This window comes from Thunnus thynnus, chromosome 2 (assembly GCF_963924715.1).
Source record: "Thunnus thynnus chromosome 2, fThuThy2.1, whole genome shotgun sequence".
In the NCBI taxonomy this organism is placed as follows: Eukaryota; Metazoa; Chordata; class Actinopteri; order Scombriformes; family Scombridae; genus Thunnus; species Thunnus thynnus.
The window spans coordinates 31,346,504-31,361,373 of NC_089518.1; the positions used below are offsets into that span (position 1 = coordinate 31,346,504).

The window sequence follows — 14,870 nt, forward strand, 5'->3', positions numbered from 1 at the left end:
CGAAATGTAGCAGTGTGATTAACATCTACATGGTAAAAGGAAAAATATATCAGATACAAATTGAAATGAAGGCTCCAAACACATTAAACACAAAATATATCATTTTATTATTTGAAGGAGTCATGTGTCACTTTTACATCATCCAGGTCACTTTCTACACTTCCAACAGCCAACTGAGTTTCTCACCTTCAAAAGATCCATTTAATCTTAAAATACATTTAGGTTCAAATTAGCTCTGCAGCTAACAATTATATTCATTATTGGTTAATCTGTCAATTATTTTTTCGATTAATCGATTAGTTTTTTGGTCTATAAAATGTCAGTAAAACATCTTTTTTTCTTTCTTTCTTTTGTCACAACCCAAATACATATATTCAGTTTAATATCATATTAGATAGACTAAAGAAACCAGAAATGATTTATATGTAAGAAGCTGGAACAAGACAATTTTGGCATTTTTCCTTAAAAATGACTCAAAACAATTATTCGATTATCAAAATAGCTGGCGATTCATTTTCTGTCAGTCGACTAATCAATTAATCAACTAATCGTTGCAGCTCTAGTTAAAACGACTAGTTTCATAATCCAATAACTTGTATATTCTAAGTATTTTGCATCTTTTGAATCCTGCACTTTCTTTTAACCAAATACCTGCATTATCTCCATGTTAAGCTTCATTTCTACTCTGTAGAAACAGCTGTTACTCCACATAAACACACATGATAAGAACATGAAATTGCGATATTTACATTAGACTCTCATTCACGATTTCCAAAAACACTTTGTCACTTTGTCTTGTTTCACATTGTGATGATTTTTTATCTTATGTTATGTTAGTTACACATCCAATCTGCATTTGAAGGCTGTCAATCTAAAATTCAACATATCTTTTAATGGGGAAAAAAAGCAACCTGGAAATTACAGTACTGATCCATCTTTATAAAAGAGGTCTGTTTTTTTAAGCTAGAGACATAAAAATAGGCATAACTTTAATGGTAACCTGGTAGCCTATAATGGGCTTTAATTTAATGCTTGCAGTCATTTTGTAACTGCGGTTGCCAGCTTTGACTAATGCCGCGATGTCTCATTTTTTGAGTGCACTCTTCAATTATTCAGTCATTACGCTGCCTTACGTGAACCATATCACATTGTGTCCTGGAGCCTGGCGTACATCCATTAGGCTATTTCTCTAACACTTCTGTCCTGTTCATATAATATGAGCATTGTTGAGTCGCAGCACAGCCACTCGCCCTCCCGGATGCTTGCTCTTCATACTTCCAAAGTGTCTAAAAACAGACGGAGAGAGAAACAGTCAGACTCAGACAGTGAAGCACTCGGATTCAGTAAGCAGCCGCCTGAAGGCTTATATAATATGTAGGAGCCTTATATGAACGTGGCGCATGAATCACAAAGCGAGTCTGTGTATTTGTCTTGAGACTTGTCTTGATTTAAAGTATTTTTGTCCAAAGCTTGAAATTCACTTTACAACTGTATCACGATGGAAATAGTCATCTGTGAAATTAATTAGCGTAATGTTACATTTGAATTTTAATGAGTAGGAGTAATTACTCTGGATGATAAAGCTGCTCTCTTTCTCCTCATTCATCATATCACTTTTTATTAAATGTCTTGCATGACTTTGAGTAAAGTCAAAGTTAACATTTGTCCCTTTAACAGTGTCTACACCTTGTGTAACTTCACACTAAGTGAATAATTAAAAACTTTAACTTCTTCATAAGTGTGGCATCTGATTATATATAAAATTATTTATGTTATCCATCTCATTCTTACTCAGTAAATCCCCTTGCTGTTAAAACACACTGTACTGTACTGCTTGCTGTTTAAATATTGAGTTACAAGGTAGATGAATACTTTGTACTGTATGATTACTGTCTTAAAGACCTAGTTATCCCTGCACCTTGTTGTGTAAGTATTTAAACTATAATCTGTATTCATGTCAATAAATGTTGTGGGTGTATAACAGTAATTATCATATTGATTAAAATCACGACCTGTTCCTTTAAGCATATTGGCTTTTAAATATCAACAGGAAATTGAAACTAGAAGGTGTCAGAGCTTTGAGCGTTTTTTGATTGATCTCCTGGAGGCCAGGTCAAAAAAAACCCCGCTACAGCCAAGAGCATTTAGCAGCATCAAAGATGTCACAGCAGTGATTCTCTTCTTACCTCCATGTGTTGGTTTCATGACTGTAAATTTCTATTGTTTTCAGATTGGTGACACCGTCGAAGCCTCCGATAGCCAGTAACGCATCATTGAAGACCACGAGGGACATCTGATGTAGTGTACACAGAGAGTAATTATGAGAAAGATGCTTTTAAATCAGATGAAACCAACATGACTATTCTGTTTTAATATTACGAAACAGCCCTGGGCTTTCCTCAAAGAGTGCAACACTGACACTCCACCATTATATACTTTGGTAGCACCATAATTTCAACAGTTTACACAAATTATGTTGAGAATAAACTGAACTTTTAGCCATCAGGCACATGATCGGAGCAGAAGTTCACAATAGTGTTCGGTTTTCATACCAGAAAATCCATCTATTTTCTATCCCTGACTATCTATTGCAGGGTTACAGCATGCCAGAAAGATATTTAGATATTTAGACAGTGGAAACCTAAAACAGTAATGAAACCCTGAGACTCTTTTAGGTGAAAAAGGTTAAGGAAAGTTATGCCCTGCCCTTATTCATAGTAGTCCTGTTTCGTCTCATTAGTATGTAAAAACAAACTGAGCCTTAAAACAGAAAGGAGGTCTGACATCCGATCCATCACTCACATTGTCCCTCTTGCTTCTCATGCATTTGACAGGAGTCCACCTCATGGTGTCGGGATCAAACCTCTCAGCAACAGAGAGCTCCAGGTTGAGCTCGTCTTTGCCACCGGCCACGTAGATGTATCCCAGGTACACAGTGCAGCCGGCGTTCTCCCTTGGACACCGCATCTGGGCGCATGCCGACCAGGTACCGTCTACAGGGTTGTATCGCTCCACTGGGGAACATTCAAAGGACAGTAGAAGTCAGAAGAGGCCATATATACCACACAGCTACACACACTGTCTGAGTAACACTATCTTACAGACAGCCAGTGTTTATATTTATATACAGATATGTCCATCCTACATGGATCTATTGCAATTTTATGCATGAAAAGCATTAAAATTACTGTCCTAAACTGAAATTGTATTTATTTATCCGGACAGTGTACATTTTTTTTTAACATAAATGATGCACTGTACCAGATTTAGCTTCAAGCTAATTTTCATCTGCAGTCCCTTACAATTAAAACATATAACAGCATAATAACAAACAGTACAAAGCAAAAAACACACAGAACACATTGTACAAAATGCAAAGCTACACACAATAGCACATCACATACACCCACAGTGTCAACTGGAAATGAAAAATGTAAACTTGTCATATTAAAAAAGCAAGGATTCCATGATGTAAACAGATTTTCCATTTATTTTGTAATCATTATTTTTTGAATTATGAAAACAATAATATCATGTCATTTTGTCATCATTACTGGAATCAAAGACCCCAGCCTTGATGGAAACCAAAAAGGGGTTGTGGGAATTTTACTGACCTGAACTTCTCACAGACTAGAAATAGACACTGTCAAGTGGCAGCACAACATAAACCCCTTGTTTTCTTTGGAAAGTTAAAGGGGCACAAGAAAGTGTGTGTGTGCATATATGTACTTTATGTTTCCCTGGATACTTTGGATACTTGAACAACTTATGTCAGATAGATTGTTTTGTCTGAGTATTACTTGTTAGTTGTGTGTGTGTGTGTGTGTGTGTGTGTGTGTGTGTGTGTGTATGTGTGTATGTGTGTGTGTGTGTGTGTGTGTGTGTGTGTGTGTGTGTGTGTGTGTGTGTGCGTGTGTGTTTATGGGCTCGCAAGAAACAAAAGGTCAAGCTAGTCGTTATATGTGGCTAAAGTCCTGCCACATGTCAAAAAGCTGTCAAAATAAGCTGAGATTTAAAGTAATGGTGGGAATAAGTCTATTTACAAACTATCTACAATCACAAAAATAACAGTTAACTTTTCTGAAGTACCATTCCTACGTGAAAAATAAATGATCCTTATCACTTTTATCTTATTCCTCTTCTTAAAGTTGTTTGACTTTGTATAATTCATCCCAGTTGTAACTAGATACATGAACACATAAAAGTCTGGATGGCAGACTGATACACAAGTGTGTGTGTGTAATTTAACTTTGGATTTTGTAATGAGAAAAGAAAATATAATTATCATATGACTGAAATCAAATTGCAAGAACTTGGAATGACTCACCAGTGACAAATGATGGTAAGAAATGTAAGAACAAACTGTACTAGACTTGTCACACAGTGCGTGCCAATAGGATATTTTATGTTTTAATTATATTCCTAACAGAATGAGATCCTATGACCAGTTAAAAGTAAAATAATGGTCTTATAGTATGAAAGATATCAAAACTCAAACAATGTGTATCGACTGTATCCGCTCTTTAACAGATTATGAAAAATGGCTTTCATTTGTGAGTGTCTGAGGTTACATAGATGTCAAAGATAAGGTTTCTATTTGTAATCATGTCATTCACCTGAAGAGAGGGCCATATTTCCATCATTCCCCCCGATCACATACAACTGACCATGCAGCACAGCAGCCACAGCTTTGGTGCGTCTGGTCAGCATGGCTGCCTGCTTGCTCCATGTGTTCATATCTGGATCATACCTAGAGCAATGAGACAAAGTTTAGCAGAGCAGTTTAACAAGTGATCTGTCGATCATTAGGACTTAATGTTCCTGTATAACCAAAATGAATCATTTATTTATTCCTTCCTCTGAGTCAGTCTCTTGACATTGCCTCCAGAGTAATAGAAGATGTCAGGTCATTTAAATAATTCTAATGCTTTCATTTGAGATATATGCAAGACACAGCCTACTCATTCCAATTTCATTTTACATTCATATGTAAAAGAGGCTTTGCTTTCGTTTATGTTGTTTATGGCACAAATCAGAACATTTCTTCAAAGAACACGGAGGTTTCCCACAATAGCAGATGGTGGAACAATAGGAATGAAAAAAAGAGACATGTGCTTTGAACATGTCAATCTCTTTAAGGAAAATCAACATTTCCAATGAGTGAACAACTGATTTATAAAAAAGTAAGGTCTTATTAATTCAGTAATAGCTCCCTATATACCTCACCATGTATTGTGTGCGATTTTATTGGTTTACAGTAATTACAAAAGGAATTGTCTCCAACAATATAATGGTCTTTAGAAGCACTCGTGCTACAGTACCTCTCCACAGTATTTAAGGCAGCAGTGCCGTCGTGTCCTCCAATAGCAAACAGGTATCCGTCCATCTCCACCAGACACACTCCGCTGCGGGGGCTGCTCAAGGGTGCTACATCTGCACTCCAGCTATCTGTGTCTGGGTTGTACCTGCCATGATGGAGGTCAAGGAGCGGAGATGTCAAAGTGTTGGTATCAGCGGTTGGTAACAACAACATGAATAGAACATACACAGATATAAGCTTTCATAGCTTTCATATATATATATATATATTTTAGTATTTTGTATGCCTGCAACCATGTGTTTTTGAGGATCACACACACACTTTCACACTGAGAGAAAGTATTTGAGCTGAGTGAGTGTTTCCTCTCCATGGGAAGGCCATTAAAAAGAAGTTTCTCTCCATTCAAGGCCATTAGAAGAAAACCCCACATCCCACAAAACAACACTTCCCTTTAATTGGCAAATTTTTCATTGAGTGGGAAGCCAGCAGTCCCTCTGAAATGTCACAACAGCGATGTAACCAGCCCTCAGAGATTAGGTACACTCAGGTAACCAAAATGAGAGCTGGCTGGTTCAGGCCATTAACAGCTGATCAGTTGGAGCGTGGCTTTCCCGACTGGTTTGCAGCCAGCTGGGGATAATCATTTTGAGATTAGCTGGCAGGCATTCAGTTAAAAAGTGACTATCTGTGGGAATTGGGAACATAGCCAGCTCATTCGAGATATCGGATAGAGTAGGAGGAGAGGAAGTAGGTGAAATGTGATACAGTGGAGCAGAGCACATGTGTGTGTGTGTGTGTGAGAGAGATGGGGTTTATTTTGGACTTTCTCTCCCTGTAAGGGAGAAATGTCATGGCAACATAAGCAGATGGGGAAAATCCTGCAATGTGGGGATTTCGGGCAGCGCATTGCTCAATTCTTTAATAACATGGCTTAGGGTACTCAATGTCAAAAGGTCCATATCCAATTTCTGCCTTAATGCTGACCTCTGCTGTTCAGTGATGTAAATAACAACAAATCAGACCTTTCCCATTAGTATCAGGGTGGTGTATACGACGCAAGTGTTGAGTTAATTCTTACAGTAGTGAATTACCAGACCTCAGGTGAAGGTAATGAGTTATGTATTCTGTGAAGAAAACTGAGAATAAGCAAAGTCGTTTTGGTCATGTGCTTTCGTGTCATGGCTGTAAATCCCCAGAGTGGATGTGCTGTGAATTGTTGACTTTGAATCCGGACAATTGTTACCAGTGAGCACTGGGATCTGACCTTTTATCAAGAATGGAGAAGGGTAAGGAACACCCGTAGTGTTGGTGAGGGTTAATATGTGAGTCAGGGATTAGGTATTACATTATTATAGTAGCATTAGTATAGTATCACTCTATGAGCTGTGCTCATATGCAAAATATTAGCATATGAGCATATTTAATACATTTTACATAGCCTGTTTGGGGTAAATGAAATGCCCTCCAGATTATATTTTCTTCTGTGAATATTGAACATATAAGTAACTGTTCACTGCCAAAACCATTTTGCATGTGGATCTTCCTCTGTCATACAGACAAGACTTTTTGGTCTTGTATGTTGCTATCTTGACTAGAACACTGTAAAAGATTTTTTTAAATTTTAGGCCCCTTTTCTGGCTAAATAAAGTCATATACTTTACACAATGGGACAATGGTATTTACATGTAGCTTCCTAGTTTGGAATGTAACCTTGAGACATCTCTTGCCCTACATGGTCCCATCCCTCAGCATCAGGGCCACACGCTGCTGACAGCTCCTGACAGCTCCTGACAGTGTCTCCACGTGGCACCTGCATTACATTTACATAGCTTATCTCAACATGGGAGGAATCCTCTGCAGGATCCCCAAATGTCAGATTCAGTCAATTATTTCAAAATCATCGATTCAGCTTCACATTGTTCACTTACATGTTGTCCTGCTGTAACAGTAAGTGTGAGTTACTGGAACGAAATGCTGTTTAATTGGCTCTGCTCCCATTTCAGTTTGAATCACCAGGAAATCCAAACCCAAACCAAAGTTAAACCATTTCAATTCTACTTATGGATTCAGAAGTGTTTGATGTTTGCATTAAATTAAAACATTTTTAAAAACAATTTGTTTTAAAACTAATTTAAGATACACGCTACAAAGCAAACTCAGTTTATTCAAAGGATGATGTGAAGTTCTGGCAAGAAATCCTTGAGGAGTTTAAAGCCATAGTAGCACAAGAGAAAAATTCAAGTTATTTGATAATGACATTTCAAGAAAAAAATACTTGAAAAACTGATGAGACTATTATGCACACATTTTTTGGAAATACAGTCTGAATTTGCAGCTCACCTCTCCACGCTGCTGTAACATCGCACGTTATCTTCCCCACCCACCGTGTAGATCTTGCCATCCAGTGTACCCACAGCCACGTTGCCACGACTGTTGATCATGTGTGCTGCTTTCCTCCACTCATTGTACTCAGGACAGAACTGCTCTACCAAACAAGACGGGTCTTTCTGGGTCCAGCCACCCACTAGCGAAACAAAACAGCACACAAAACCTTAGTTAGATAAGTCAATCACCATATATCCTCTGTACTCTCTCTCTGCTGGTGAAAGGTCTATTGTTGTGGTTTTGCCATAAAAGGAGAAAAAAAGCTCTATTATGGTTTAGTTTAGTTTGAATGGTTTTCTGAGAAATTGTTAACCTAAAACCTGCTAATCAGCAGCAGACAGTTGCAAAAAAAGATTTAAACCTGCATTAAAAAGTGAAAAGTTTTTCTTTTAAACAACTTTTTTTGTTTTTACTTCAATTTCTCTACATGCTGTAGAAGCATTAATCAAGTCAATTTAGGCACAGATTCAATAATATTGGGCTGTTTTGACTGGTTTCCATGGTGATCCTTGGCAGAAAGAGGTATGATCAAGGAAAGTGAAAGATTGCCAAACTGATCTCCGTGAATTTATGAGACTGTAAAGGCGCAGATGTGTGACAAATTAAAGGAAAAAAACAACATAAAGTGTCTTAGCAAGGAGTTGAGCCACCAGAACAGTTTCAGTGCTTCTTGGCACAGATTCAACAAGTCTTTGAAATGCTTTTAGAGGGATGACGTTCACAGAAAACTTCCCTCATTTGGTGTTCTGATGATGATGGTGGAGAGTGCTGTCTGACACATTGCTCCAAAATCTCTGAAAAGTGCTCAATTAGGTTGAGATTGGGTGATTGCATCAGATTCACATAACTTTCAAACTCATTATACCATCCAGTGAGCTCTCTTGCCCTGCATGGACACATTTGTTATGTTCCCTCACTCATTTATTCAGTTTTGTACTTCATTTTGACATCTCTCTGTAGGTCTTTAATGGCCTTTGCATTACTATATTATTAGGGGTTGCACTTCAGTTTATCAGTTGCCAGTACCAGTTTGCCAGTTGCCAAAAATACCATAGGGATTGAATTTATTGATGCAGTATGTACAGCAGCTAGTGTGCCCAGTATGTCTACACCAGATATGGAAACTCTAAATGCAGGTCTAGTTTTCTGACTTGTCATGATTGATGCACATAATGATGGAAAACTTTCACAGGAAAGTGAAATTGTTAGCTCATTATTTTCAAGTTCTAATCATTAAATATTAACAAAAGATCTCTGTAGCAAGTGCTACTGTCAGGCATAGACTAAACATTAAAATGTGACCACAGTAGCCTCGAGCAGGCTGCCTCGAGACAGTAGGACACTCATACAGAGACCATAAGCATAAATGCTATTAGACAACTATATTAGAGGGTGAAACAGATTGATTTGTGATAGACCCTATGGGGTTTATCTCAAAATCCCCATTTTGGGATAAACACTTAATGGTTTTCTTTCAGAGAGTTAGATGAGAAGATGAGATCACCTACCATTCTCATATTAGAGTATGAAGCTTGACTCTTAGCTTGGACTTTTCACGTTGTATTACTTTTCATAATGTCAGGTCACATAATACTATAATGGACACATTTTCTGTCCTCCATCCTAACCATTGAACTAGAACCGTTAAAACTGCACTTGAAAGTAAAGGTTCAGTCCCCTTTAAAATCAGAAACTCTACTTGTCAGATCTATACAGATGCAGGAACTGACCCATAAACATCATGTCATTGAAGACATCTCTGGGGGGAAGTTTGTTGTGGCGTCTGCGGTTGGAGAATGGGGCTGACATGCGGTGACGGCGGGGGGACCCTCTTTTGCTCTCTTTGATCTTTGTGTGATTGGGCTCTGGTTCTTCAAGGGCCGCCCTACAGCACACAGTGATAAAATGAAATTAAATAGACACAAACAAACAGCATTATGGAGTTATGATCTGCTCTTAAGGATGATGTCAGCAAATGTCATCATTAAGCAAATTAAGAGATTCAAAGACCTTTTTATTTTTGAAAATTGTCGAAGTACCATTATTTTGTCTCAAACTGAACTTTTTTATTAATCACTTTACAATATGTGCACAGTCACGGCATGACATCACACTGTTGTCTCCATTTCCTAATTACATTGCTGCAATTACACGAAAGATGAGAAGTTAATTTAAATGGTGCAAAACAAGTTTAAAAATCAACTTTACGTCCATTAAATGTGTCAGCACAAAGGCTATAAATAGGATTAATACCCTTACCCTTGTTCATTGTATATTCCCATGTTTTATCTCTTCAGTACTTTGCTCACAGACCGCAGTCAAGATCTGTTCTTCTGTGCTTTATCAGTACACACTGTGTTCCCTGCAGTCTATCCTCAAACTACTTGCTGTCACAGCTTTCTGCTCTGAAGGACATTGCACTTAATTGCTCCAAGGAGTAAAACCACCTCCCCTCAGTAACACCACCCACCCCCACCACCCACACCAACTTCCCCAAGTGATTCATCATCCCACCATCCCTGCAGCTTGAAACCCAAGACTCCTCTTACACACCCCAGTTTGAGCTTCAATTTTACAACTGTCATGCCAAAGGAATTGTTGACATGTTTTCAATTTTTGGTTCGCACAAGCCTCCATCAGTGGCTCTTAATTACTGCGTCATTGGTGTGAGTGTAGACCACAGGCAGGCAACCATGTGGCATGGAAGATCAAGAGAATACCGGTTTTCTTCCTAACCAGCCTTGTTTCCCTTTATATTCCTTTTAATAAGCTGACATGCAGGGGTAGAGTGAGACTTTCTTATACATGGGTTCAAGTTTTAATTGTAATATCTGTCAAACAACTTTACATCTTTTGCCCTTTACCCAACAGTTATAAAAAAAAAGGCAAATAACAACTTTTTATCAATTTCCAGATACATATTTTCCATATTTAATCTTTGCAGCTGTCTAAGTGACTCGTCATATAAGTATTAGTAGAGAACAGTTAATGGTTGTTGAACATAATATGCTTATTCACCTTATAAACAGGTAATAACTGGCTGTGGGATAATTCAGTATTATTGTTTATGGATTTGAATGGTATATATTTATATTGTGATTGACAAAGAAAGGTCCGCTTACTAGCTTTTTCATGAGCTTTCAACTGCATCTTACAGTATCAGTGGATGGTAGATCGTGATGAAGACTGAGAGACACAGTTGAAAGTTTCAGGAAAAGCTAGTGCAGTATGTGAACTACTATTTCCAAGGTCAAGAATGAATGTTCACATTTTTATAATGACTTAAAACACATCACCCAGCCCTCTTATTGACCAATTTTACTACTGTCTATGTGATTATGAGTGCCTTTTTGGGTAACAGGGTTTCCCTTCTATCATACTGACAGTTAGTGTTGGCAGCAACATTAGACTTCATCATTTCACACTTTCATCAGATGGATTTAGGTCTCTGTTACTGTGTGACACGAGCCTGTCAGCTCCCCTTCTGCAAATCTCTCACCCGCTCTTTCGTTTCGCTGAGGTTCGCGTGACTACCTATGCCTATGAATGCCTATATATTTATATCTGTCCAGCGGAAAATCACCTCAGATGGTATGATGATTCATCTCCTATAGGTCAAGGAAGATCAAATTCAATTTAGTCACTGCTGTTCCGTTGTCAGTGCAACGCTCCGTCTATAGGACTGACTCATCTGCATAACGCACATGGGTCAGACAGATAGATAGATAGACAGATAGATAGGAGAGTATCCCATGTTTCTTTTAAGGCTTTAAATTTACTTAATGAAAGTCTTTAACTTTGTCCCAGGATTTTGTCAGTTTCTCATTTTATTGCTGTTGTTTCTAAATTATTTCCTCATGATGCTGGGTGATAGACATACCGCTCTTTATCTGTCCTTCATCCTGAGCATGGTACTAGAACAGCAAGAATAAAACAATAGATAGACAGACAGATAGATATTAACTCATTAATCTATAGAAACATTTTAAATGACCAAATGAGAATTATGCTATGAACAAAATCCTTAAGAATTCATAATCAAAAGTCAAAATTGACCCAAACACACCAGGTGAAGCAGCAGCTGTGCTCCTGTCCACAAGGCCAGATGAATTAATCCAATAGAAGAGGTGTCCAAGGACGTATAAAGAGAGATGATAGATCCTTCTGATTATCCAGTTAGAAGTGGCTGAGATTTCCCCAAAGGCCCACTGAAATGATTAAAGTTCCTTCCTCTGAAATGTCCCAGACATACCCCCCTCCAGAATCAACACTGAGACCCAAACACTTGGCTGGCAGCTTTTATTTGGCCACTTTGCGACCTTGGCAGCTTGGCCGCACCCGCCCGGGGCCACTCGAGACATTAGGTTATAAAATCCCAAATTTTCAAGAGGTCAAGGGTTTATTGAAATCTGTGATCATAAAGAAACTGCTGACAGGCCCTTCTGGACCATAAACAGGCTCTTCATGTAAAAGTGTCTGAATTTTCACTTAACTTGCACTGACATGAAAAAATGAAAAAAAGGAAAAATATGGGTGGACAGTTGCAGTATATTACGTTTCTTCTTGAACCTTTTATTTATGCTGCAGCTGTCGCAGGGTAATAATCATAATCTACTGTGGATTTCACTGACCAGTCAACATATGATAGTTAATCAAAGTCCAATATCCTTTTGTTTTAATAACTCTAATATGAAATAGTATTACCTTTTTTAATTAAATATTGACTCAGAAACCAGAATAAGTAATGGGACCTGTCATTAATCAGACATATTTGGGGCATGATCAGGTGCAGATGAGCAACCTAAAGTAGTAAAACAAAAAAGATTTAGAGTTATTTATAAAGCAATAAATCAAATGAAGTGACAATGTGCGTGGGGGTCAAGCTAAACTGTTTATTATGCTCAGGGGCTGATAGCTGCTAGACATTTTACAGAGGAACAGGTGGCAGCTTAATTTTTATTTCTGCAAACTCCCCCTGTATCTATGTCATGGCAGTGATGAGATGAAGTAACTGGGACTATGAGTTTGATGGATGAGATATATACATATGGTCAATAGACAAGTCTTGACTCATCCAGCAATAATCTGGTTTCTGTAAAAGAATATTTTCACAGATTTGAGAAATATGCTTATTGGCAATCTCACACAGATAAAACATCACCATTATTTTCATATCTGTGGTCTCAGTACATACTAACAAGTCCAGATAGACAAGCTGCCTCTAGTAAAAGGGCAAACACTTAGCATCTGTCAAAAGCTAAGATATATGCCTTCCAAAAACTCTATTGCTATTTTATTTTTGTACATTTAGAAACAGGGTGGTATTGTTTCAAAGCAGGTATGTAACGTATGTATCAGAGCTATTTTGTGACCAACATTTTGGCCTTGTGAATGCATGCAATATATCAAGTCCTGTACTCACAGTCATAAATCTGAGCAAAGCCCAGGTGAATCTTGATTTAATGGCCTTTCTTTGTTCCATTGCTAATTCTGTGCTGTATGCAGAAAAATGTAGTTAAAAACTAATGTTCTCATTTCATTTTGGGTTTAACGGCAAACGGTCATAATTCCCAGAGAGTCTGAATGTTCCTTTAAGTCATTCTCAGAGTTTGCCAGAGTACATGTATAAATGGAAGACCTGGCATTTGATCATAAGCCCCGGACCTTTTTTACATGTGTTAATGCAACAAATGTCCTCACCATCACCGTTTTTTAGATTAAGGGAAAATCCCTGAAACGCTTCCAAACCCTACAGTAGGAGAGGTCAGAAAATATGTGTAAAACAGACTCATGATATGAATTGGACATTGTGAAAGGTGACCCTCCATTCAGTCAGTCAGATTTGAGTGATGTAGTGCGCAGTACAGTACGGTCATCGTGTGCGAGGAAAGACCTCAGGCAGCTGACTTCCCTGAGTTGTCTCGTCAGGACGTCTCACATGCCAGAGAGTCTGTCTGGCATCCAGCCAGCTGCGACACACTAGCCCCCCTCCAGCTGTCCCTGGAGACTTCCTGTCAATCATGTCATAACAATAAGGTGAGCTGCAATGGCACCCATGTAAGTGATCCTCAAACTTAACACATCGTTCCTCTCACATTAGAAGAAGATGTAGTCTGGAATGTGTCTGAGGTGTTTGTGGCTTGTGAATGCTGGTTGGGTCTTTGTGTTGCTGGGTGACTTTTGCGATTGCTGTGATGAGGGTGTTTTGTAGAACATGGGATAGTGTGGAGAAAGGATTGGATTAGATAAATGGCATCAGGAAATTTCTTTTGACTTCTTCATCAGGATAGACTGTGAAGAAACCTACACACATATTAATACATACTTTTTATTGAAGGAAAAAGAAAGTGTAGAGATGAGTTAATGTAGTTTAATTAAATTCCATTATTTGTGATTGTATGTAATACATTTGATAATGAAATCTGCATGTGTGCATTTGTTTTAACTTTTACAGTTTCTATCCTTTTATCCTGTCATGTTAAATACACATCCCATTTAATCTGTGTTCTTTGTTGTGGATATCTGTATATTGTATATTGTGTATATTTTTGCTAGTATACTATATCATGTAACCTGCATTATGACCATAAAACACAATCGATTCAAACAACACCATTTAGGATCACATAACAGACAACTATATCTTCAGCTTGTGCATTTACTTTATTGGCCAGGGCGCTCCCTTGAGTGCAGTAGTTCAAACTGTCGTTGTCTTAACTTATCACCATTGAAAGGTGATAATTACTATCTCTGTTCATTCATATCAGATTTGCTTCATAGTTAATGAGGTCCTACTTACGTATATCCAATATATAAATCCAGCTGCAGCCATAAATCACCTTCACTGAATCGCTCACATTGTGTACATTTCTAAAAGTAAGTGCTGGCGTAGATCAAGGCCATGTTTGACTACTAAAAATATCATCCTTGATATGGACAAGTAAGATTAGTATTACCGTAACTGAAGGGAAAATTGCCGCAATATCATTGTATAATCATCCCACATAGATTCCTGACATATCATATACAATACAGAACATGTATTCAGTCCTTGAAAATGAGCATTAATGAGTTAATAAGTCTTCGATCCGGTAAAATAAACACAAACAGAGCCAGTGGTGCGGCGAGATTGACCCTGCATGCCGGTGGGATCTTTAAAGGTTGT

At 38.0% G+C, this 14,870-nt stretch overlaps 1 protein-coding gene across 2 annotated transcripts; it reads right to left on the reverse strand.

Moving 5' to 3' along the window:
* Window positions 1–88: 88 nt before the first annotated feature.
* Window positions 89–11,978, reverse strand: si:ch73-29c22.1 (kelch-like protein 20). Of its 2 annotated transcripts, none has more exons than XM_067616450.1 (8): window positions 11,772–11,978; window positions 9,436–9,590; window positions 7,661–7,844; window positions 5,322–5,465; window positions 4,617–4,750; window positions 2,803–3,014; window positions 2,187–2,293; window positions 89–1,286 (listed from the first exon to the last, which is right to left on the reverse strand). In XM_067616450.1, exons 2-8 carry the CDS (start codon window positions 9,512–9,514, stop codon window positions 1,208–1,210), a joined length of 939 nt encoding a protein of 312 aa, XP_067472551.1. In that variant the 5' UTR covers window positions 9,515–9,590; window positions 11,772–11,978; the 3' UTR covers window positions 89–1,207. The 2 variants fall into 2 exon arrangements, with proteins under 2 accessions (XP_067472551.1, XP_067472542.1); XM_067616441.1 differs by lacking the exon at window positions 11,772–11,978 and adding an exon at window positions 9,965–10,102.
* Window positions 11,979–14,870: the final 2,892 nt, after the last annotated feature.

Bases quoted from the DNA above. Each gene is read 5' to 3' on its own strand.
- si:ch73-29c22.1 (XM_067616441.1), bottom strand. From the start codon at position 9,987: ATGGGAATATACAATGAACAAGG. The intron at 9,591-9,964 runs GTAAGGGTATTA...TGTGTGCTGTAG, and splicing joins GGAATATACAATGAACAAGG to GGCGGCCCTTGAAGAACCAG. The intron at 4,751-5,321 runs GTACTGTAGCAC...TCATTGCTCTAG, and splicing joins GCCTTAAATACTGTGGAGAG to GTATGATCCAGATATGAACA.